Raw genomic sequence first — 25,214 nt, 5'->3', positions numbered from 1 at the left:
ACAACACCAGGTTTATTGGTCAACAGGTTTATTTGAAATGAGAGGAAGTGAGGACTGCAGATGCTGGAGAGTCAGTTGAAAAGTGTAGTGCTGGAAAAGCACAGCAGGTCAGGCAGCATCCAAGGAGCACGTTTCGGGCAAAGCCTTTTACCACATTCCTGATGAAGGGCTTGTGCCTGAAATGCCAACTCTCCTGCTCCTTGAATGCTGCCTGGCCTGTTGTGCTTTTCCAGCACTACACTTTTTGACTCAGGTTTATCTGAAATCACAAGCTTTCAGAGCGCTTGTGATTTCAAATAACCCTGTAGGACTACACTTGTTGTTGTGATTTCTTACCAATCATACTTTAAAAAGAGATGTCAGTGTAGTTGCTACACAGGATGACTTGCATGCCAAGCAGTGAGTAATAGATGCACCTGAGGAGTGCCACAATGAATGGTAGTGATGCCACATCCAGTCATAAGGGCAGTGAAATGGCTCACTAGAGGAGAAGGTTCCCCAAATATCCCCATTCTTAATCATTGGAGAGCTCAGTACATCAGTGCAAAAGATTGATATGTTTGCATCCATCTTCAACCAGAAGGGCCAAGCAGGTGATCCATATTGGCTGCCTCCTGAGCATCACATGCTAGGGCTTCTACTCATTTGATTCTTTCTGCATAATATTGAAAAACTCTTGAAGGTACTGATATTGCATAGGCTTTTGTCCCCAGCAATTTTCTGGGAATTCTACTAAAGCATTATACTCTTGAGCCATCTAAACAAGAGCCAAGTGGTTCCAATATGGTTACCACATTGGCAGTCCCTCAGCAAAGTGGAAGTTGCCCAGGTATATACTGTCCATGCAAAATAAGATAAATACAAACCAGGCAATTACAGCCCCTTCAGTCTACTCTCGTTCATCAGTAAAGTGAAGAAAGTTGATGTTGACCATGCTATCAAGCAGTACTTGCTCAACAATGACCTGTTAACTGATGTTTAGTTGGTGTTCCACCAGCATCACTCAGTTCATAATCTGATTGGTTCAAATCAGGTACCCAAGTAATTATAGATCAGTGAGCCTTACTTCTGTTGTAGGAAAGGTTTTGGAAAGGATTATAAGAGATAAGATTTCTAATCATCTAGCAAGCAACAATTTGATTTCAGATAGTTAACATGGTTTTGTCAAGGGCAGGTCATGTCTCATAAACCTCATTGAGCCTTTTGAGAAGGTGACCAAGCATTTAGATGACGGTAGGGCAGTTGACGTGGTATACATGGACTTCAGGAAAGCCTTTGATATGGTTCCACATGGTACGCTGTTGGAAAAAATGCAGAGGCATGGGATTGAGGGTGATTTAGCAGTTTGGATTTTTTATAAATAACTTAGATGCAGGCATAGGTGGATGGATTAGTAAATTTGCAGAAGACACTAAAATTGATGGAGGAGTGGACAGTTTGGAAGAATGTTAGAGGTTGCAGGGGGGATTTGGATAAACTGCAGAATTGGGCTGAGAGGTGGCAAATGGAGTTCAATGCAGCTAAATGTGAGGTGATGCACTTTAGGAAGAATAACAGGAAGGCAGAGTACTGGGTCAATGGAAAGATTCTTGGTAGTGTGGATGTGCAGAGGGTTGGAGTCCATGTACATAGATCCCTGAAAATTGCTACCCAGGTTGATAGTTCTGTTAAGAAGGCATACGGTGTGTTAGGTTTCATTGGCAGGCGGATTAAGTTCCAGAGCCGCAATATCATGCTGCAACGATACCAAACGCTATTGCGGCCACACATGGAATATTGTGTACAGTTCTAGTCGCCATATTTTGGGAAGGATGTGGAAGCATTGGAAAAGATGCAGAGGAGATTTACCAGGAGTTGCCTGGTCTGGAGGGAAGGTCGTATAAGGAAAGGCTGAGAGACTTAGGTCTGTTCTCATTGGAAAGAAGATGGCTAAGAGGGGATTTGATAGAGACGTTCAAGATGATCAGAAGATTAGATAGGGTAGACAGTGAAAGTCTTTTTCCGAGGATGATAACGTTGGCTTGTATGAGGGGGCATAACTACAAATTGAGGGGTGATAGATTTAAGACAGATGTCAGAGGCAGGTTCTTTACACAGAGAGTGGTAAGGGCGTGGAATACCCTACCTGTTAATGTAGTCAACTCAACAACATTAGGGAGATTTAAACGATCCTTAGATAAGCACATCATCTTCCATTTTCACTCCCTTCCCCACCAACACGTAGTGGTAGCAGTTCATAAGATCTGCAACAACTCAGCAAAGCTCCATCGATAGAATATTTCAAGCCCACAACTTCTCCCACCTATAAGGACAAAGAACGCAGACCCACAGGAGCACCACCTCCAAGTTCCCCTCCACACTGCGCACTATCTTGATTCGGAACTTTATCTTCTATCCCTCACTGTTGCTGGGTCAAAAATCACAGAACTCCCTAGCAGCACTTTCAGTGCCATTTCAAGAAAGCAGCTCACAATCACCTAAAGTGTAATTAGGAATGGGATACAGATGATGACCTAGCTAATGACCCCCTCATCCTACTAAGTAATTGCAAAAACACTGTACAAAGAAAGCCACCATGCTGGATTGTGCAGGCATTTATAAATCAATAGTCATTCAGATGTGCAATGGGCAGTTGTTTTAGAAGTGTCAGGGCGTTTAAGAATCTCCTATCACCTCGATTTAGAAGATCCAATGCTATGTTTCACTAAATTAATATTTAATATAAAGCAAATGTAAGTTGTAAATTAATAATCTAATGTATTTTTGTTGTTTTTAATAATAGACACATTCTAGTGCCCCACCTTTTTGAAATTTGTTCACTGGCCCCATGACTGAGCAAAAAGATTGAAATGTGGATCTTCACATGAAAAGGTTGGACACTCCGAAGCAGAGGAAACTTTATGGTAATTGATCTGGAAGCACGCGATAGGAAATTGTAATTGGAGTTTTTAAACTATAAAAACTATATCATGTTTGCCAAATGTCTATTTTTACTTCTCCACTTTTAAGATATTTCTTAAAATATATCTGACCAAGCTTGCCTGTAGTAATGTGGTTGTCTTTGACTTTGTATCACGTTTGTTACTGATTATGTTTCTGTGATATGTTTTGAAGTCTTTTACATGAATGTATAAATGAATTGTTGACATTCTGGCCAGTATTTAATGGAGGTATTGGGAATCGTGCACTAATTTTTGATTTAAAGACATCAGTTAGCAGTATTGCTAGAAGCATATCCACAGGCCTCCCTGCTTCAGACTTAGCAGGTGCAAAGATAGGAGGGTGGCAGGATCACACGAGCTTCTCACTTGATTAAATGCCCCTCTGCCCCTCCCCCACCAAGCCCATCACTGGGAATGACATGAAATCCCATCTATCATTGATTGGTGTAAGTTTAGAAATGCATGTCTTCACATAGTTGTTCCTTGATCAAGCTGCTGAGTGTAAGATTGAAGTATGAGCCACCTTCCAAACAAAAAAAATGTAACCTTTCTTTGGTTCTGTCTTTTCAGGGTCCCCAAAATGTTGTGGTACCAGTCCTTGAAACTGGTGAAAACATTGGCATTGACGCATGGTGGCACATGTGTGTGGACGCGATGTGCATGGGAGAGAGCTCGAGGATTATCTTATTCAGCTGCTAATGGTATCATTGGAAAAGACCAAAGAATAGGCTGTAACAGGCAATTATCCTCATTGTCAAAATCATTTGAGGGTAATGGTGTGTTTCAAAGTCCCATAGTTTCTCACAGAAGGACACTGTCATTATCTTCACATGTGCCTGCATCAGCAGTTTCAACTCCTCAACCTGGCTGGTACGAAAGCTTTGCAGACTCGGTACCTGTTCAACTAACACAGGACCTCCTGATTAATGTGCAGCAGGTCACAGGACTACCATGGTGGGCAAGCATAATTTGTACCACACTGGCATTGCGAGCAACTGTGACGTTCCCACTAGCTATTTACCAGATGTACATTATTGCCAAGGTGAGTGGGGAAAACATCATTCCTTCTCAGTCAGTCAGGCATCATTGGTAACTTCAAAACTAATTGATCTTGATATTGTACTTGGCACTGGATGATTGCGTTCAGAGATCCAGTGGATCAGTAGATAAATACTGCTAGGCTAAACTGTTAACTGTAGCTTCAGAATTCATCCATTCACAAAGTAAAATTCCTAGTTTTCTTTCCTTACCATCTAATTCATGAAGGAGCTAACTGTCTCATTAAAGTAACCATCACCCTCATGAATGATGTTGTAACATCCTGCCACTATAAATAGATAAAAACCAAAAGAACTGAACACATTGTAAATCGGAAATGAAAAGAGAAGTTGCTGGAAAAGCTCAGCAGGCTGACAGCATCAGTGATAAAAATGAGAGTTAACATTTTGGGTTGAGTGGCTCTTCCCCTCAGAAATATTATTAGATGTTGCCTGATGTTCTGGCATGTACTGTATGTGACTTTCTGACCATTTAAGTAATGTCTGCAGTGCAAACCTGCATTTTCAATGTGAACTCCTTGCAGATGAAGCACCCACCTGCATTTATTTTTTGAAAAACAACTTTTTAATGTTAAATTGAGGCAGTGGTATCTGAATCTCTCGTAATCTGAGCTTCACTTTCCATGAGAGTAGACCAATAGCATTCAGCTATATAAACTCCTTGATTTTTTTTCCACCCAAGCACAGGACCACTAAAGCTACTTATAGAAGTCTTACCATTCCCATATCCATGCATTAATTTCCCTGATGTTAATCTACCTTGTGGATTTAGTCATGTCTACCAGCCAGCATCCAGTGTTAACCAACTTTTCCTATTGTAATTTAAAAAAAGTTGGTCTACCTCACTCAGAATTAACAATTATTGCTGATCACAGCTTTGAGCTGGTTGGCCATCTTGAGCTAGTGCAGTCTGTATGGTGTAGGTACATTCAGTGCTGATAGGGCAGGAATTCTAGGACTTTGCGCAGTGATGATTAAAGAATGGTGATATCCTCCTGACGAGGAAATATACATGATTGGAGGGGGGGACCTTCAAGTGACGATAGGGCCAAAGCCAAACCATTTTCTAGGTGCTGATGTCGTGGGTTTGAAAGGTATTATCATGAAGAACATTAACAAGTTGCTCCAAATTTAACATAGTGTAGTTATTGTCTTATCAGTGACAGGATTAACTGTGCTTTGTCCTGGGTGATGTGAGCTTGAACGTTGCTGGAGCTGTACTCATCAAGGCAAATAATGCAAATTGCATCACACTCCTGACTTGCACCTCACAGATGATGAAGATTTTACTGAGTAAGGAGATGAACCATTTGCCATAGAATTGGTATTTCTCCTGCACACATTGGGATAAGATGTCTGCACTGTCAACATCATTGCTGTGTCTTTGAACTGCAAGTCAGTGATCACTGATCCCTGTGATCATGGTGTGGATAATCTGGTGTTTGTTCTTGATTTCTGTTCTCTTAATGATAACAGAAGTGTCATCCACGTATCTGATCCAGAGTTTGGGTTGAATTTGTGGGAGGGCTGCTTGTTCCAGTCTTTGCATCACTGCTTCTGCTATGAGCCCAGTGATGGGTAAGCCCACAGGTGTTCTGTTGATTGATTGTGAATGTGAGGTGTGTCGTCAAGCACAGGTCTAGTAATTTGAGTATGGGGTCCTTGTTGATAGATTCGCCATAGTGTTGTCTGTTCTGCCTGTCCAGGAGGTTGGCAACTGTCTGTCTGGCTAGAGTTTTGTCAATTGAAGTGAACAGCGCTCATACATCAAATGAGACCATTGCTTCATCCTTGTCCATGTTTATGTTCTTGATGTTGTCAAGGAATTCCTTTGATGAATGGAGAGTTTGAATATGTTAAATCAGAATTAAATCCACTCTATCTGAATGCACGTTGCTTTTACTATAAGGAAGGCTAATTGATGGTACACACAGAACTAAATGGGCATGATATAATTGCCATTGTAGAGATGTGCCATTTGGAATTGAATGGTTAAGGCTATTTGACAGTTAGAAAGGGAATGGAAATGGGGTTGAACTAATAAAATGGATTAATCAAGAATATTAGTGAGAGACAATATTAGACTCAAAGAACAAGATGTAGAATTTGTTTAGGTGGAGTTAAGAAACTGCAAAAGGCATGTTAGAATGGCAGGAATAGTTTATAGACCACCAGTATTAGTAATAATGTAGGGCAAATGCCTGGGAGCCGATCATCGCGTGTCCCAGAGCTTGAAAGATGTGGCTAATAAAAACAAAAGTTGATGTATTGCCAATTATTTTTCAAAATTCCATAGATCCTTGAGATGGTGCCTACTGATTGGCAGGATGTAAATGTAACCCACTTGAATGGGGAATTACAGATTAATCCGACATTGGTGGTAGGGAAAATACTGGAATTGATTATAAAGAACATGATAGCTGGACAGTTAAAAAAATAATCAAAAATAATAATATGATTTGGCAGAGGCAGAATGGATTGATGACGATCATTTTTGGCAAACCTGCTGGAGGATTTTGAAGAATATTACTAGAGAATGGATAGGGGGTACTAATGGGATCTGGTGTATTTTCAGAAGGCTTTCAATATGTACCAACACAGAAGGTTAGTCAGTAAGTATACATGGCAAAAGTGAGGATTGCAGATGCAGGAAATCAGAGTCTAGATTAGAGTGGTGCTGGAAAAGAACAGCAGGTCAGGCAGCATCCGAAGAGCAGGAAAATCCACGTTTCGGGCAAAGGCCCTCCATCAGGAATGAAGACAGGGAACCTCCGTGGTGGAGAGATAAATGGGAGGGGTGTGGGGATGGGGAGAAGGTGGCCAAGAGTACATTAGGTGGATGGAAGTGGGCTGAAGGTGACAGGTCAGAGAGGAGGTGGGAATGAAGATTGGCAGGTAGGACAGAATAAGTATAAATGAGCCATTGTCACTAGGGCTGGGTAGTAAATGCTGGCCAACCATTGACACCGACGTCCATGAGAGAATAAACAATAATTGTCTGTTTGGCAGGCTAGTGGTGTCCTTCAAGGTCCAGTGCTGGAGCCCCAGTTGCTCGTTATCTATATCAATGATTTGGAAGTGGGAACCAAATGTAACATTTCCAAGTTTGTGAATTATGCAACTAGGTCAGAATGAGCTTTTGGTAGAAGATATAAAGGAGTTTAAAGTAGGATTTGGGCAGTCTGAATGTGCATGCATGTACGTGATAGATGAATTTAATGTGGATTATATACTTAACTGTTAAGAGATTGGGAAGTGTTGGTATCCAAAGGGGCATAGATGCTTTGTTTGTAAGTCACTGAAAATAACATAAAGATGCAGCAAGCGATTAGAATGGTAAAGGATATCTGCCTTTATTGGAATAAGTTTTGAGTACCAAAATAAAAATGTCTTGCAACAATTGCTTAGACACTTAGTGGTGCTGCACCTGGAGTAGTGTGTGCAATTTTGGACAGTGCAATGGAGGTTCACCAGGCTGATAGCTGGGATGAGATGAGGTTGAGATGACCAGAGCTGCATTCTCAGGCATTTAGAAGAGGTGATCTCTGTGAAGCTTACAATATTTTTAGAGTTCATCAGGATGGATATAGAAAAGCTGTTTTCCCTGATTGGGGTTTTTAGTACCAGAAGACAGGTTCTCAGATTAAGGGGCAGGCTAATTAAGGCTGAGATTAAAGTGGAACTTCCTTACTTGAACATTGTTGAATCTTTTGAATTCTCTACTCTGTAGGGCTGAGAAAGTTGAGCCATTGAATAAATTCAATACCGAGATTGGTAGGTTACTGGATACCAATGACATCAAGTGAAATGGGGATGGTACAGGGAAATGGCTTTGCGATAAATGATTACCATGATTTAAAATGGAAGAGGAGCCGAGAGGCTGAATGACCTGTTCTTTCTCCTATTTTTCTCTGACTAACAAGCAGAGGAAGTTGAATTCTCTTCTGTTGGAAAATGGTCCATGCTGATGAGGTACAAATGTTACTTGCCGTTCACCAGTGTGGTCCAGATCTTTGGTAATGGGTATACTGGAGTTGCTCGATTCCTTTATTCTGTGTAGATGTATGATGGTTTTGTGTTACACTGATACATCCTTTAGGCATTTGAACAAAACAATGCTTAAAAATGCAAACTGTAAGCCAGCCAACCTGAAGTGGAATGTTCATGAGAAGTTGAGACATTTTGGGGTTCAGTTGTTTCACCCCAGAGTCAAGTATCTTATCTGTGTCATCTTTCCTCCGGTTAAACATTGAGAAAGCTGAAGCTCTTGCCTCAGACCATGCCATAAATTCTGTAACAAGTACCACTCGTTTCTCCTGGCTGAACCACACTGAAAGTAGCCTCTGCATACTATTTGACCTCATGTTAAGTTCCAGTTCCCAGGGCTTTCCGTCACATACTACCTGGTACCTCAGTAACATCTGCCATCTCCAGACTAGCCTCAAGCCTTCCTGTCACTCTTATCCATGCTTTTACCATTCTCGGATCGGTTGTTTCATTATTGTCCTGGATAACCTTCTATATCCTGTAGATTTCAATTCCTCCAAATTTCTGTTGCCAATAGCCTATCTTACCCAAGATTTCTGTTTTCCCATTCCATCCACTTAGGGATTCCTAGTACCCAGAAGTACCTCCAATTTAAAATTCTCATTCTCTTTCTGTTCAAGTTACTTGTAATCTGAGTAGCCTTTAGCTTTGCACTCTCTTTCCCCAAACTCCTCCTGTAATTCATCCCTTTAATTCATCCTCCTTCCCTTTATCCTGCTGTTAGTGGCTATACTTTCAGCTGCTGAGGACCCAGCCCCATTTTGGAATTGTCTTCCTGTAATGGGAAATAATTGAATAACTCGACTAAGTCCCCCAATCTGTGGTGTTCTTCATCCAGCAGTGATCCCAGGCAAGCAGACTTTTAACTTAGATTGGTTGAGAGAGATGGTGGAGAAGGAGAGCTAGTGTCATTAACATTGGAATGTCAGCTGACAACGTGTTTGAGAATGTTCTTACAAATAGACAATGTGGAGGAAATAGTGGCCAGTCAAATGTAGGCAACTGGGAATTCTAGAAGTGGTGCCAGGAGACAAAATGTTGCTGGAGATGCTTTTTGTTACTGTATGTTTGGTTATAACTTAAATTCAAATCCCAATATTTATTTGCTTAAGGCATTAACCATTAAGACATCAGATGACAGTCTGGTGAGTAACTCAAGAAACTTTACCTATATTAGAACGTATCGTGGCAGGACAGCAGTTTTCTGTTTGTATGACAGTTTTTACTTTCCAATACAGCTTAGGTCACAAAGTTGATACTTGTCTCTCCGACATCTCTGGGGTCTTCTGTTTCCAAATAAATGGCAGGTTCTTATAACTTCAGTCTCAAACATGGTGTATGTCTGAGTACTTGAAAGCTGCTGCTTATTAACCCATTCTCTCAACCTACAGCATGATCAATTATCTGCATTCTGCATTTTCAAGATGAGGCGAGGCTCATTTAAGGTGTGCATGATCAATTTCTAATTGACTCTTAGTGGCTATATACATTAAACGATAGCCATGTGCTGTCATCTTTATTATGGTCTGTTGGATTTATTTTTATGACTAGATAAGAGGCTATTTTATGATATCTTCTTTCTCTGTTTGTTTAGGGTAGGGAGATAAATTCTCTAAGGCCCATATGATTGCTATTCCTGAGCTCATCATTTCAATTTTAACCTAACCATCAGAGGCCAGCTGCTCAGTACTATTTTTTTCTTGCTACAATTGTGGGTACTTGGAATGAATTTATTTTTTAAGTCAAAGGATATCATGTAAGAATTGCTTGTAACTTCAAACCATATGATAGTAATACAGAGGATGACAATTTTATTATGAACAAATAATTGTAATGTGTATGAAGAATGAAGTACCACTGAGTTACTCATATACATTTAGTCAACATAATCTTGATAATAAAATCCTAAAGGATGATAAAGATACAGACTTAAGTAACTCTAATAATTAGTTAAATCTAACGGCCCCTTTGCTGAGACAGTGTGAATGAAAACAAAGCCTGTATAGAGCACAACTGTTATTGTGCTCTCCCTGCGTCCCCCTGTTTCTACCCCCCCCCCCCAATATTTGAACCTAGATAATAGAATAAGAAATATTGAAAATATTTAGATTTGGCAGTATCTGTGAAGGGACAGACGTTTTATCAAATACATCAAACGTTAGATTAGTCATTGCTGTAGGTTAAATTGGTGATGGCGAGGAAAAAAAGCAAAGGGAAAGTCTACAATGTGGCAAAGGACAGAGATGTCAAACATCAAAAGTTGATGAACAAGTCAAACTAAAATAAAGGTCATAACCTAAAATATTAACTGTTTCCCTTGACCTCCTGAATATTTTAATTATTTTCTGCTTTTATTCCAGGCTTCCATCTTCTGTGTAATTGAGTCATTGTAGATAATTTAAATTGTGGAGTTGTCCCAAATAGTTCTGATGCTGTCCTCCATGAACATTCTGGTAGGAGTGGCAGTGATCAGAAGCAGCAACTTGTGCTCCAGTCCATCAGATCCTAAGTATATGAAAGCCAGTTGTCATAGTCCTCAGTGCGATCTTAGTGAGAGCTACTATTTGGAAATAAGTCAAAGTACTTCTTGGGCTGTATCTGCAAAATGGGGAAACAAATCTGTGTTAAAGGCATGAAGTCAAATGGGTGAATCTATTAATTGGAAAGATACTTGCTTTTGTTATGTGGTTTCTAAACATAGTTTCGTTCTCATTAGCTAGGTTGAAAATTTACAGCCAGAGATTGCAGAATTAGCCAAGCGACTGCGTTATGAAGTATCTGTGCGTGCAAAGCAAGTTGGATGGTCTGAAAAGGTGGCTCGGTATGTGTGTTTATTTTCCTTTCAAAAGCATGACAAGTTATATACCATATATATTTGTGTATAGGTCAATCTCATGTATACGTAGACCCTTGTTTTTAGTGAAAAATCTTGTATTTTCCATATCATGTATAAGTTGACCCTAATATATTGCATTAAATTTCATTCATTCATTCATTCACACCGATAACTGTATTCATCGCTCTTTGTTTACTATATCACACCGCTATTCACTCATTCGTAACTCAACTTGCCGCACTTGGTTTACTACAGCACGATTTAATTCGTTCCGACCAGGACTAAGTCTATCGGTAATTATTGCACTTTGTTCTCTGTACAGCCAAAAGTTAATATCGTTAAAAAGTTAATCATTTTAATTGTGCCATTATATCTGAATAAAAATGAGAATATATTAGCTGCATACTGGTATATTTTTAATTCTTTGACAAATGTGTTAATGTTGCTGTGGTTTGTAATATACAAGAGTAAATGGAAGGGAAACAAAAGAATTTAGCGGGAAGGTTAAAGATGCTTACACATTCAAAATTTAATGTTTTAGTTTAAGTGTGCCATTTATACCAGTCCATGACGACGTTGTGATTTTGCAGAATTTCAATGAATCTTTGACATTTTAAATTTCGTTCGGTGTCTCGCTTTTATCTGGTAATTACCTTTGCCGTAATTCATTGTTTTGTTTTGACTTTACCTGGGACTAATTGTGCAATCAAATCAACTTTTATCAATAATACGGTATTTCAAACTGCTGCATGAACTTTCAACCCTTAAAACTTGTGTCCATGTATTAGATCAGATCAGATTAGATTACTTAGTGTGGAAACAGGCCGTTCGGCCCAACAAGTCCACACCGACCCGCCGAAGCGCAACCCACCCATACCCCTACATATACCCCTTACCTAACACTACGGGCAATTTAGCATTGCCAATTCACCTAACCCGCACATCTTTGGACTGTGGGAGGAAACCGGAGCACCCGGAGGAAACCCACGCAGACACGGGGAGAATGTGCAAACTGCTCACAGTCAGTCGCCTGAGGTGGGAATTGAACCCAGGTCCCTGGCGCTGTGAGGCAGCAGTGCTAACCACTGTGCCACCGTGCCGAAGTCAACCCCCTAGTTTCAGTTTAAAAAAAAGTCTTTAAAACTTGACCCATGCATGAGTAAATGCGATAGCTGCTTTAGATTATTTTTGTACCTTCAGAACAAACTGAGTGTCAAGGAAAGAGTAAGCAATTAGTGTGATGTTTATTTTTGTTGTGTGCAACCAAAGTAAGGGGACAAGACACTTCAACACACAATTTGGGAGAAATTCCACGTATCTGACAGAATCTGTGGAGAAAATTAGAGTTACTGTTTTGAGTCTGGTGGCCACTCAACTCGCGCATCCCACCGTCAGCACATAGGCTTGGCATAAGAACATATTGGATTTTTTTGCTTAAGAGGAGCAATTGAGGAACATGTGTTGAATGGGAAAATAGTAAAAGAAGGGGTCTCTGGGTTGCTTTGTGCCCAAGTGTCCTGCAATATAGCCTTTTTAAAAACTGTAGTAGTGAGCTTATGTGAGGGGGAAACCTGGATTGAACTTTTTCAGAGACAAATGTCTTGTACAGGTGTTGGAAACCTGTCTGGAACCGCTCAGCGAGGAAAGGTCGCACATTCTGTTATGTTGTAAATACTGACTTCAACATTTTTTACAACCTTAAAATAGGGCTACAGTTAATTTGAAATACTGATTCACGATCACAATACTTCTCTTTAGAAAAAACATTCAAAGGCAAATCTGTCACCATTCAATTAGAAACAGTGTACCAATAATTGAGCCCCACAATGTCTTGAAACCATCACAAATGGGTAACTACCAATTGAACCACCAAGATGAAGAATTATCTGGCAGACTGATATTCAGGACAGGAGTTGTTCATACGGGGTTTCATCATTAACAAAAAATTAATTCAGTTCATTGGAAAAGTTTTGTTTTAACAAGTGACAAAAGACTTACTAAATTACTACCATACAATTTTTTAAAACTGCACACACGCTCTCTCATTAACAAATGGTTCAACACAAATATAGATGGAAAAATACAGGCTAGAAAATCAACTTATGTAGATCAAAATCCAGCACCTAAGGACAGAGTTATTTCTCAGATTTTTTGATCTTTAGTTGCTCTTGGAGAAGAATTGAGCATTACAAGGGCAATCTCATGGAGTTGGATAATGGTGATGTACTCGAACAGGATAGTGTAGTCAGTGATGTTGAACGTGTTGGAGAGTTTAAGGAATGGTATTGCAACGTGACCCCAATAACTTGAAAGTTTAGGTTTGAATTAAAGAATGTGTAAAGTTTGATCAACAGAAATACTAAAATTCACTGAATAAGTAGTCTAGTCCACTCATCATAAGAGCAACTAGTTTACATGCTTGTCATCATAGATTTAATTTCAGATCACCCAACAACCAAGTCGGAAAATCTGTAATTTGCGTAACTGATATATGTTGGTAAAGTCTGAACCTTTTATTATTTCACACAAAACTTTTATCTAATCTTCATGGCATCGCAATAGTAAACTACAAATGATAAGTCTCCTGTGCTACACTGAGATAAAACGTGCAAGCACACCAGTTTAAGTAGACCTTTATTCATTTGTGATGGCTTACTCGGTTATTTTGTCTCTCTGGAGTCAGTTTTCACTTCAGGAAGAATCTTCACAGGATCATCTCTGAGCTATACGTACGTGACAACTGTCATCCTTTTAAAGCCAGTCTATTGATCTGGATCCAGTTGCCACTGTGGATTCTCATCTCTATTGCCTTGCGGAATTTGAGCCTCTCAGCCTCTGATACAGCATCAGGTATTTTAACGTTACACCTACTTTGGTTTATTCAATTTATTCAAGCCAGTTCCTAGCTGCCTCTGAAAAGTACAGGAGAATGTCATTGGCTGATGGATGCTTCAGCTCTTTAAAATTAAAGAGAAACTGATGAAACCAGAATCTGACAGTCTTGGAAGAAAATAGCACACAGCTAAAGTCTGAAAATGCTGACTTAAGATTGATCATTAATTCTCATTTCACATGTACGAGCTTGGTATTTTCCTGGCTCCCATCTTACTGCTAATTTCCACCAATTGACCTTGACTCCTTTCAATATTTGATTAAACTGTACCGTGAGCTGGAATCCAAAACCAGCTGGTCTGGTTTATAATGCCCATTATAATCTTGCATGTGGTGTGAATTATGCTCTTTTGTATTCACGGGAAGATGAACTGAAAGTGCAATATCAAATTGAAACATATTTGTAAACAAAAAGCCTTTTTATTGAATCTGAATTTGTGTTAAGAATATTTTTGAGGAAGTAACTAGCAGTGAACAAAAACAGTTAACCAGTGGATGTATATTTGGGTTTTCAGATTGGTGCTGCCTGAAAGATAACCACTTATGAAGGTTGCAGATAATATATTAGCATGAATAGAGTTTGTTTAAAAGAGAAAAGAGAAAGCAAAAATAAACAAGGAGCACTGCTGCTGGTGAAGTGCCACAGAGATTGGGGCCTGCGGTTTTCTCAACATATGTTAACAGTTTAAGGTGAAGAGAGTCGGTTTAATATATCCAAGTTTGCTGGTGAATCAAAAGGGGAATGTAAGCTGTGAAGAAGCAAAATCTGCCAAGGAATGTTAAATGATTGGGTAAAGAGGTGGCAGCTTGATTATTATGTGGGGAAAGGCGTGGAAGAATTGAAACAGTAATGTTTTTAAATGGTGATTAAATTATTAAATAAAAACAGTGGTGTATTAATTAGGAGGAACAATATTTGGAGAAAGAATGTGTAGATATTTAAAGTTGAATGTGACTCTTAAATTGTTCAACTTTTTTTTACGAAACCCATTTAGTTAATGTTATATGCAGCTGCAATGCAAATTAGTAATGCAAATTAGTAATGCAAATTGTATTTCACCTCTTATTTATAGAGTCATAATCATACAGCACAGAAATAGACCTTTCAGTCAAACTGATCTGGATGAACTAGACGTCTCAATCTGACGTCGTCCCATTTGCCAGCATTTGGCCCATATCACTTTAACCCCTCATTCATGTATCCACCCAGATGCCTTTTAAATGTTGTAATTATACCCACCTCCTCCACTCCCTCTGCCAGCTCATTTCATACATGCACCAGCCTCTGCATGAAAAAGTCCCCTCAGTCCTTTCTTTAAATTTTTCTTCTCTCACCTAAAACCTATGTGCTCTGGTTTTGGACAAACACATCGAGTTAGACCCCACCTACCATCCCCTGAGCAAAGGAACAGGAAATAACATCACCACAGGAAATGACATCACCAATCCAAAGAAACCCAAACATATAAATAGAAAGCAGGAATTTTCAGCATTGTTTCGCCTAAGGCTCACTGAAGATGTTACCTAGTGAGGGAACAAAATGTCTGGAAATCAACCTTGCAGCTCAGCAAGCAAACCTACATCCAAAACCTCAACCTGAGCTACAAATCTTGCTAGGGAAAAAGACATTAGCTATGGATCCTATCCATACCCCCCATGATTTTATAATCCTCTATAAGGCCATTCCTCAGCCTTTGCTCCAGGAAAAGAAAACCCCAGCCTATTCAGCCCTTCCCTCTAGCTCAACCCTCCAGTCCTAACAACACACTTTGTAAATCTTTTCTGCTCCCTCTCAAGTTTAACAACAGCCTTCCTGTAGAAGGGCAACTAGAATTGAATGCACTGTTCAAAGGGTAGCCTTGCCAATGTTCTATACAGCTGTAATATGACATCCCAACTCATACTCAAATGTTCTGACCAATGAAGGCAAGCGTGCCAAATGCTGCCCTCACCCAGCTGTCTACTTGTGACTCCCCTTTTATTGTAGAAGGATTAGATGATGCACTAGGAGGACTTGCTTCAGAAGAGATGTGTGCATTGGGAGGAGGAGGTGCAGGGAGGGGAAAGAAGCTTGAAGTGCCAGTAGTGGAGGGTAAAAGAGGGAGCGGTATCGCGGAGGGAAGTGTAGAAGAGAGGCGAAAGAGAAGGTGGAGGACTGCAGAAGGGGAATGCAGACAGGAGCTAGGGCAAGAGAGGCACCGTAGAGGGGAAGACTGAGACATAGCACAGGTGGGGATGGGCAGTAGAGACACGCAAGAGGGTACCAGAAAGGGTGTTCGGAGGGATGGGATTGTTTGGGAAGAGTCTGGGAGTGCTGAGAGGAGCAGACTGAAGGGAAAGTGAAGTGAATAGAGCAGGCTGGATGAAAGTGAGTTTATCTATCTGCTTAGTTCCTCAGTACGTTCATTTTTTTTTAATCCTCATTTTTCTTGCCTCTTTGATTCTTTGAAATTAGGAAGCTGATGGAGACCTGCATCAGCACGATGATAACAATTGGAGCATTGCTCAGGATAGTGACTAAGGTGTTGTGATTGGGTGGATGAGCTGTCGAGCAATTATGAAAATTGATGGGATGTCACGATAATTAATTGTTCCATCTCTGCTGCAGCCCCTGCTGTTCAGGATCTAGCAATGGGAGGAGTACTCTGGTTTCCGGACCTTACTTTGCCAGATTCCACCTGGATTCTGCCCATCTCGTTAGGACTTGTAAACCTTTTAATAGTCGAGGTAAGGAAATCGTCTCAAAACTCCTGCTCTTTGTGGTGAGAATGTTTTCGGTTACTTGTTTACCCATTTTAAATAGTAACTTTTTTATGACTAATTTACGAAGCAAGAGTGAAGGTCAAGTATTATGTGCTACAGTGTAACAGATTGTGGCATATTATCTTGTAACCCACAGCAGTGTTATGCTTTGAACCAGTGCTACTCTCTGGAATATTGCACCATGAAATGATGTGTGATGCTTTATTGGTCATATATTTGCCAAAGGGATGTCAAGCACTTTGTCTAAGAAAAAGAAAGTGAAGGAGTAGTTCTGTTTTAGTGAGGCTTTTAAACAGTACTTTGGCTGAGAGCAGGAGAAAAGAGAAAGAACTGTGCATCATTTTGACTCTGTCCACATCCTATAGCCAAAAGAGCTGTGAATTAAATGCCACATGTTGTGGTAAATAGTCTTAAGGGGCGCATTATGTAATCTATTACTGGCATTGACATCTGCTCCATTGGCAGAGGAGCACCATTGCAGATACCAAGACATTTTACATCTTTTGAGTGGCATGGTGGTTCAGTGGTTAGCACTGCTGCCTCACAGCACCAGGGGCATGAGTTCAATTCCCGACTAGGGCAACTGCCTATGTGGAGTTTGCACATTCTCCGTGTCTGCTTGGGTTTCCCCCGGGTGCTTTGGTTTCCTCCCACAGTCCAAAGATGTGCAGGTTAGATGAATTGGCGAAGCTAAATTGTCCATAGTATTAAGTGAAGGGGTAAATGTAGGGGAATGGGTCTGGTGGGTTGTTCTTCAGAGGGTCAGTGTGGACTTGCTGGACCGAAGGGCCTGTTTCCACACTGTAAGGAATCTAACCTAATCAAAATGTTGGTGTAGCTTGAATTTTCCCTGTGTTATGCAGCATTTACAATAAATAACTTCTGCAAATAGTGTGCCTTTTCACCAATTGTTGTAATAGTAAGGGCAGTGAATGATGTTTTATTCTGTAAGCAGTGCAGCCTCTACAGTGATAGGGTGTCCTCACATCTATATGTACGCATGGATACTAAATGATATTCTTATTGAATAAATTAAGTTAAAGACCTTGTTTTGGGTACTTGTATAGATTGATTTGTTTGAATTAAACCTCAGAATTTATCTTCCAATCACAAGTTCAAAAATAATAATTCTTGAGGATTCATAGAGTAAATGAGAAACTGGCCAAAGTTTCAGTACTGAGATGGCAATTAAGATAATTGACAGATGAACTAAAGTGAACATAAGAATTCTTTTCATACTGCAGTTTATGATCGAGAATATGTTGCTTGAAAAGGTGACTGCATATAGTTCCTAATTATTCCCAGCTTGACAAGAAAAAATTAGATAGTTTCCCTGCTGGTCACGACTAAAGACTGTGATTAATTGTGTGACCTTACACAGATAATGCGTATTATGGACTGTTTGCCACTCACTGAATTTTTCTGGATTTATAATTCTTTTTAACTGTGTTTTCATAAGTGTACTGAATGTGTAGACTTTGTTACATGTCCTACCTGAGGTAAACCTCCATCTAACTGCCTGACATCATGCAACTCACTAGCTGAAAGGGAGGAAACAGGTACAGCAGTAACTTGCAAAGGGAATTAAATATGTACTTGAAGGAAATGTTTGCAGGGTCGGTGGAGTAAGAATAGGGGAGCGAAACTAATTTGTTAACTCTTTCAAAGTTCTGGCATAAACATTATGCGCTAAAAGGCCTCCATCAATAGAATGTTGTTCTGACCTTGTTTCATTATCTGAATGTACAGAAGTAGATCTTTAGATCCTGGATCAGATTGATTTTCCGTTGATATTGCTAATGGCAATGCCAGATTATCGAGGACCTCTCTAGTTTCAGACTATTGTGGAAAGAGGGTTCCGGGCACATTTTTCTGCAGACTTGTGAAAATGAATGAATTTTCAGATAGTAACATGATGGCCTCAGAATTATTTCTGTTAGTTTGGACATATGGCCCTGACAACCTGCTTGCTTTATTGTTGCAATGCAAAGATTATTCTTGCTCGTATTTTACTGTCTGCAATCTGACATTGTTTAAAAATTTGAAACGTTAAAATGACTTGACAAAGAAACTAAATCTCACTTCTGTAATTATAGTATCCGATCTGATTTCTGCTCCAATACCTATAAAATTATTATTGTTGCTACAATTCAAATGTAGATTTTTGCTCTCCGAAGAATCGAATTGTCGAAATTTCAGAAATACGCCACTTACGTGATCCGTGGAATCTCTGTGCTAATGGTCCCGATTGCTGCAACTGTGCCCTCAGTAAGTGTTTGCTGGCTCCGTGACTCTGGAAGTTAGGTATTTGATTTAAACTGTTTGTTGGAAAAAGGCAAAGCTTTTTTTTTGTCTTGCCTTCATCAGGGCTAGTCAGAAAAAAATAAAGGAAAAGCCAGTTTTACTCGATGAAAGACCAAGGTGCTGACTTGGTGGCTGTTGACTCATAAATGGAGCCTGAGCCATTTAATCACCATGTAAGTTTGATGCTGAATTAGGCACAGTAAAATTGTCCTCTGGGATAATGGCTACCCTTAAGGCCTGTTTCCACACTGTAGGGAATCTAGTCTAATCCAATCATTTCTTGACATATATTCACTCAAATTCATGAAGAAACTGAAGACTGTTACCTTTTGGTTTGCAAAGTATCCAGTCTATCTCGGATTAGGTATCTCAAAAAAATTTGAGCAACAGTTTCACATTGCAGTTATGCAACAGGACCATGAATGATGTTCACCATTAACACACTGTTGTTGTCAGGCCACATATGCAAGTAGTATGGTATATGAATTTCAAAGAAAAAGTGAGGACTGCAGATCAGCTGAAAATGTGTTGCTGGAAAAGCGCAGCAGATCAGGCAGCATCCAAGGAACAGGGGAATCGACGTTTCGGGCATGAGCCCTTCAGGATATGAATTTCAAAGCCAGTGTGAGTATGTAGTCTGTATGTCCCAAGGGCTAATGGATTATATCAAACAATTAAGGTGCTGACCATACCCAACCAGCCCAATATTGCAAATTCCAACGCAGTGCCCAACAGTAGATGTGATTCTGCAATTGGTCAGTGTTTGCTAAATAATTCTGAGTGTGATGAGAATTATACTGACAACTAGACAGGACCATGTTCTATGCAGACAAAAAGAGCTTGGATACACATTTCTTTCAACTCTGGTTCATTTCCACAGTATTGCCTTGACAGATCGGTGTCTACCTACCTGGTTTAAAATTTAAACAAAGCTTGGAAGTTAACCACCAGTCAGCCTTAACTTCTGCATTCTCCATGGCAATGCCTGTCCCAATTTCAGTCCAGTTGTCAACCAATCAGCACTTTAAAGTCTGGTTGAAGATTTGTAGCTCGGGTGTCCGTTGTTGTGGTTCTGTTCGCCGAGCTGGAAGTTTTTGCTGCAAACGTTTCGTTCCCTGGCTAGGGAACATCATCAGTGCTATTGGTGCCTCCTGTGAAGCGCTGCTTGGATGTTTCTTCCGGTATTTATAGTGGTTTGTTCTTGCCGCTTCCGGGTGTCAGTTTCAGCTGTAGTAGTTTGTATGTGGGGTCCGGGTTGATGTGTCTGTTGATGGATCTTCTTGCCGTTTCCGGGTGTCAGTTTCAGCTGTAGTGGTTTGTATATGGGGTCCAAGTCTATGTGTCTGTTAATGGAGTTTGTGGATGAATGCCATGCCTCTAGGAATTCCCTGGCTGTTCTCTGTCTGGCTTGTCCTATGATGGTAGTGTTTTCCCAGTCAAATTCATGTTCCTGGTTGTCTGAGTGTATGGCTACTAGGGATAGCTGGTCGTGTCGTTTTGTGGCTAGCTGATGTTCATGGATGCGGATTGTTAGCTGTCTTCCTGTTTGTCCTATATAGTGTTTTGTGCAGTCCTTGCATGGTATTTTGTAAACTGTTAGTTTGGCTCGTGCTGGCTATTGGGTCCTTCGTTCTAGTGAGTTGTCTGAGTGTGGAAGTTGGCTTGTGTGCTGTTATGAGTCGTAAGGGTCGCAGTAGTCTGGCTGTCAGTTCTGAGACGCTCCTGACGTATGGTAGTGTGGCTAGTCCTTTTGGTTGTGGCATGTCCTCAAGGACATGCCACAACCAAAAGGACTAGCCACACTACCATACGTCAGGAGCGTCTCAGAACTGACAGCCAGACTACTGCGACCCTTACGACTCATAACAGCACACAAGCCAACTTCCACACTCAGACAACAACTCACTAGAACGAAGGACCCAATAGCCAGCACGAGCCAAACTAACGTAGTTTACAAAATACCATGCAAGGACTGCACAAAACACTATATAGGACAAACAGGAAGACAGCTAACAATCCGCATCCATGAACATCAGCTAACCACAGAACGACACGACCAGCTATCCCTAGTAGCCATACACTCAGACAACCAGGAACATGAATTTGACTGGGAAAACACTACCATCATAGGACAAGCCAGACAGAGAACAGCCAGGGAATTCCTAGAGGCATGGCATTCATCCACAAACTCCATTAACAGACACATAGACTTGGACCCCATATACAAACCACTACAGCTGAAACTGACACCCGGAAACGGCAAGAAGATCCATCAACAGACACATCAACCCGGACCCCACATACAAACTACTACAGCTGAAACTGACACCCGGAAGCGGCAAGAACAAACCACTATAAATACCGGAAGAAACATCCAAGCAGCGCTTCACAGGAAGCTCCAATAGCACTGATGATGTTCCCTAGCCAGGGAACGAAACGTTTGCAGCAAAAACTTCCAGCTCGGCGAACAGAACCACAACAATCAGCACTTTGCTCTCAGAGTTTTTCCCTTTTGATATTTCTTGTAAATTGTTCTGAAATGCAAGGCAAAAAGCTTTGGCAGGCTTTTTTTTCAGTAATACTTGAGTTCTGATAGCCAAATAACTGCAGATTTAGTCATCCTGTTTTCCCTTGCTGCTGCTGCTGCTAGAAAGCGATTTATTTAAAATAATATCTGCAGCAGCATTGCCATTTTGAAAAGTTGCTCTTGCAATGTAATGTCTCCGGACTTGTCCCCTTATCAACTATCAAACAAAAGGCATTAAGTGCCTAGGAGAAATGAACAATGTTATAGTTCAAAGACCAGGGATTCAGTCCATCAATTTGCGTCACTTTTTCTTCGTGTGAACCGTCTATAACCCACTCCCAATGTCGAATAATAATATTCCTCAATATTCCTGAACACTGCACATGTAGGACCTCGTGTCCAGGTTTTCTACTTCTGAAGTTTGGAAGCAAAGGCTGTAATCATTGTTACTGTACAATAATATTAGAGAATATTATTTCTGGAATATTTATGGGTGAAGAATTCCTCATCTCCTACATATTACTTGTATGTTTTCTTGCCACTATATTGCAGTGCCATATTGAAGGCATTAAGTCCATGTTGGTACTGCTGCCTCAGTGCCAGGAGCCCCGGTTCAGTTCCAGCTTTGGGCAACTGTCTGTGTGGAGTTTGCGCATTCTCCCCGTGTCTGTGTGGGTTGCCTCCAGGTGCTCTGGTTTCCTCCCACAGTCCAAAGATGTGCAGTTTGGGTGGATTGGCCATACTGAATTGCCCATAGCGTTCAGGGGATTAGTCAGGGGAAATATAGAGTAATGGGGAGGGGTATGGGTCTGGGAGGGTTATTCTTCAAAGGGTTGGTATGGACCTGGGCCAAATGGCCTGTTTCCATACAGTAGGGATTCTATGATTTTATGAAATCCCTACTGAGGTAAGATTGGGCAAATATCCATGTCTGACAAGTAATCCGTTTCCATACGTGACCGTGGACAAGTTGGCTGAATATTTGCCTGTGCAGATTTGTATTACAAACACTGTCCAGCAGGAGTCTTAGCACAATAATTGCAAGGAAACCTAGCTGACTTCATCCTGCCTGTTATTCTGTTCTGAAAACTATTTGGACTGTTGCAGTCAATTAAACCACTCTGTGATCCTCTATGCTAGTGCTTAACAAGCATGTTCCGACTGTGATGCAGTTTTGAAATGTGAAAATGGTTATCACCCCTCAGTGAGCATGTGAGAGTAAGGGCATGTTGGAGCAGGAGTATGTCTGTCACAACTCAGAGCTCTCGTGTGAATGCTGCTTGGATCTGGTGACCCCAAAATATTAGTTTGTGACTCCATTGTGGCCCCAGTGCCTATTTTGGACTCTGGGCCTTAGGAGAATCACTCTTTCTGTAAATTGTTGGAACCTCATGAGTATGTTTGCTTTTTATGAAACTGATCTATGACTATTTCTACTTTGTGCCATTAGTGGTCTTATTGTAGAAGTGTCCCATTTATGTCCTTAAACTTAGTGTAACTCCTTCAATTTCCTCCGAGAACTGTGGTTTAATAGTATAATTCCTTCTCCATTAAATTTAAGGGATTACACATTTGAGCTGTCATCTTGAAATGCCTCCTTCACTTGCTCAACCTTTTTTTGTCTTCTCTTGCAGTCTATGGCTCTCTATTGGTTTACTTCTAGCTGTGTGGGTCTTGGGCAGAATTTGCTGCTACGCTCTCCGAGCCTTCGTACTGTCTGCCGGATTCCCAAGATGAAGTCTGATTCTGACACTCCTTTTAGAGACTTGTCAGCGGGACTTATTGCAAAATATTTTCCTAGGAAGTGATGAACTATCCTTTTGTGCGTGTAAAATTCATGCTGTGATTTGATGGGCCACAACATAGTCCCACATTTCAACTTTCAAAAACAAAGTCAGTCAAGTGTGTGCAACAGATGTTAAGTCATATTAAAAATGATACATATGCTGGACATTGTGAGGAGCTTCAATGGTTGCACATGATTCATTTTGATTTTCTACCTTACCAGATTATAGAGATGAAAAGGACCCAGAATCTTGGTACTTGCATACTGTTATAATTCTCTACAGCAAATTGGTGAGACTGGCGTAATGTTAATGCCACTAGAAATGTAAACTAGAGGCAATGAGTTCAGATCCTACTGTGGATTTAAATTATTGATTTAATCAAATTTGAAATTGAAAACTCATCATGGTTATGATGACCATCAGTTGTTATAAAAGCCCATCTGGTTCACGCATGTCCTTTAGGGGAAAATCTACCAACCATATCTGGAGTCATATGTGACTGCAGACTTTCAGCAATGTAGTTGTCTCTGAACCTGCTCTCTGAAAAAGTGTGATCAGCCAATAAATTCAAGGGTAGAGGACAGTAAATGTTGAGCTTGTCAGCAATGCTTACATTCCTTGAAAGAATAAAAAAGCTGGTGGAACCTCCTCATCACTTGCAGCCTTTTTGCAGATGACATATTTTAATAATTTGGTCCTACTTTCCTTCCTCCCTCTTTTCTATTGTGCTGCTTCAGGTCGTCATTGTGCTACTGTATTGGCTTTGTTGATTTAAGTTTTTAACCCTGTTAGAATTATAATTGTTTTTGTAGTGAAATCTCAAGTAAAATATATTTTTTAAAATTATGAATATTTGATTATTTGAACTTTACATCATAAATGTTCACAATCTGTAGAGAATGATCTCTTCAATTCTAAATAAAAGGCGGTGACTTGTGTGTGTTATGCTGTTTGAGAGATCAAAAGATTTGAAGGAGACTGCAGCACTCTGCACTGTCCTCTAACCACTGTAGGATTGATTCATATATTCAGACCGGAGAGATGAAAGAGTCCTTCGTTTTTAAGATGCTTTTCAGGGTTCTTCATATAATGTAACAATGATGTTTGAGCAATGGAAACTCAAGTCCTCGTGGAGTACTCCACCACAAAACTGCTCAGTTTAACATTTATGGATCTCAACTGATATCACAGGATTTGGAGATGCCGGTGTTGGGTGTACACAGTTAAAAATCACACAACACCAGGTTACAGTCCAACAGATTTAATTGGAAGCACACTAGCTTTCGGAGCGACGCTCCTTCATCAGGTGATTGTGAAGGGCTCGATCGTAACACAGAATTTATTAGAAAAAATTTGCAGTGTGACGTAACTGAAATTATACATAAAAAAATTGATTGTCTGTTAAGCCTTTCATCTGTTAGAATACAGCGATAGTTTCATTTCTTTCATGTGTAAATCACAAAACCCTTCTTTTTAAAGTTGCATTCTCGGGTTAGCTGCTAACAATGGTGATAGCTAGACAATATGTTGAAGATGTTAGCCCCCTGTGTTCTCTGTCTATGACCTGATGTTTAGATTGATTCTAAACTAATAAGTGAGATAACAGTGTTTTACATAAATTCCTGCAGTTTTTGAGCTCAGAGTTCTACATGAATATAGCCGTTTTCGATGTAGCAGATCCATTCAACAATGCAATCTTTCCATTGACTGCAAATTTTAAAATGTATTGAAATAATGAGTGTGGAAAATTCAGCAAAGCTGATTTGTAAACCGGACTCAGGGTACTTTGATTTATACTGTTACTTTCTCTTGCTCTAAGTCAGATTCCGGATGCAGCAGTGAGGACTTCTGCAAACACATAGCCTTTATGGTGCTTACGTTACCAATTTGCAGGTCCCTGAGCCAGGAAATCTCCAGTGCTCTTCTCTTTGAATAAATGTGGGCTTTAATGTTGTCAATTTTGGAGTTGTGACCTGCTTGTTGTTTGGGTCTGGAGCTGACCCCAGCTCAACCCAGTGAGTTCGGATGGCAGAAATCAAGGCTAAAATTAATCAGTTG

The 25,214-nt window shown here is 40.3% G+C and overlaps 1 protein-coding gene across 3 annotated transcripts in view; it reads left to right on the top strand.

Moving 5' to 3' along the window:
- Positions 1–23,972, top strand: part of LOC132821621 (cytochrome c oxidase assembly protein COX18, mitochondrial) — a 28,134-nt gene extending 4,162 nt beyond the window's left edge. For all 3 annotated transcript variants that reach the window (XM_060834325.1, XM_060834324.1, XM_060834326.1), the window contains exons 2-8: positions 2,783–2,903; positions 3,513–3,984; positions 10,768–10,868; positions 13,567–13,733; positions 16,384–16,502; positions 18,699–18,806; positions 23,004–23,972. In XM_060834325.1, the coding sequence (XP_060690308.1) occupies positions 3,523–3,984; positions 10,768–10,868; positions 13,567–13,733; positions 16,384–16,502; positions 18,699–18,806; positions 23,004–23,177 (1,131 nt within the window). In that variant the 5' untranslated portion in view covers positions 2,783–2,903; positions 3,513–3,522 and the 3' untranslated portion in view covers positions 23,178–23,972. The remainder of the gene's footprint in view (positions 1–2,782; positions 2,904–3,512; positions 3,985–10,767; positions 10,869–13,566; positions 13,734–16,383; positions 16,503–18,698; positions 18,807–23,003) is intronic.
- The last annotated feature ends 1,242 nt before the right edge of the window (positions 23,973–25,214 follow it).

The sequence above is a fragment of the Hemiscyllium ocellatum genome, chromosome 13 (genome assembly GCF_020745735.1).
Source record: "Hemiscyllium ocellatum isolate sHemOce1 chromosome 13, sHemOce1.pat.X.cur, whole genome shotgun sequence".
Classification (NCBI taxonomy): Eukaryota; Metazoa; Chordata; class Chondrichthyes; order Orectolobiformes; family Hemiscylliidae; genus Hemiscyllium; species Hemiscyllium ocellatum.
Note: the sequence above shows the minus strand (reverse complement) of the source record. Positions and strands in the feature narration are given on the sequence as shown.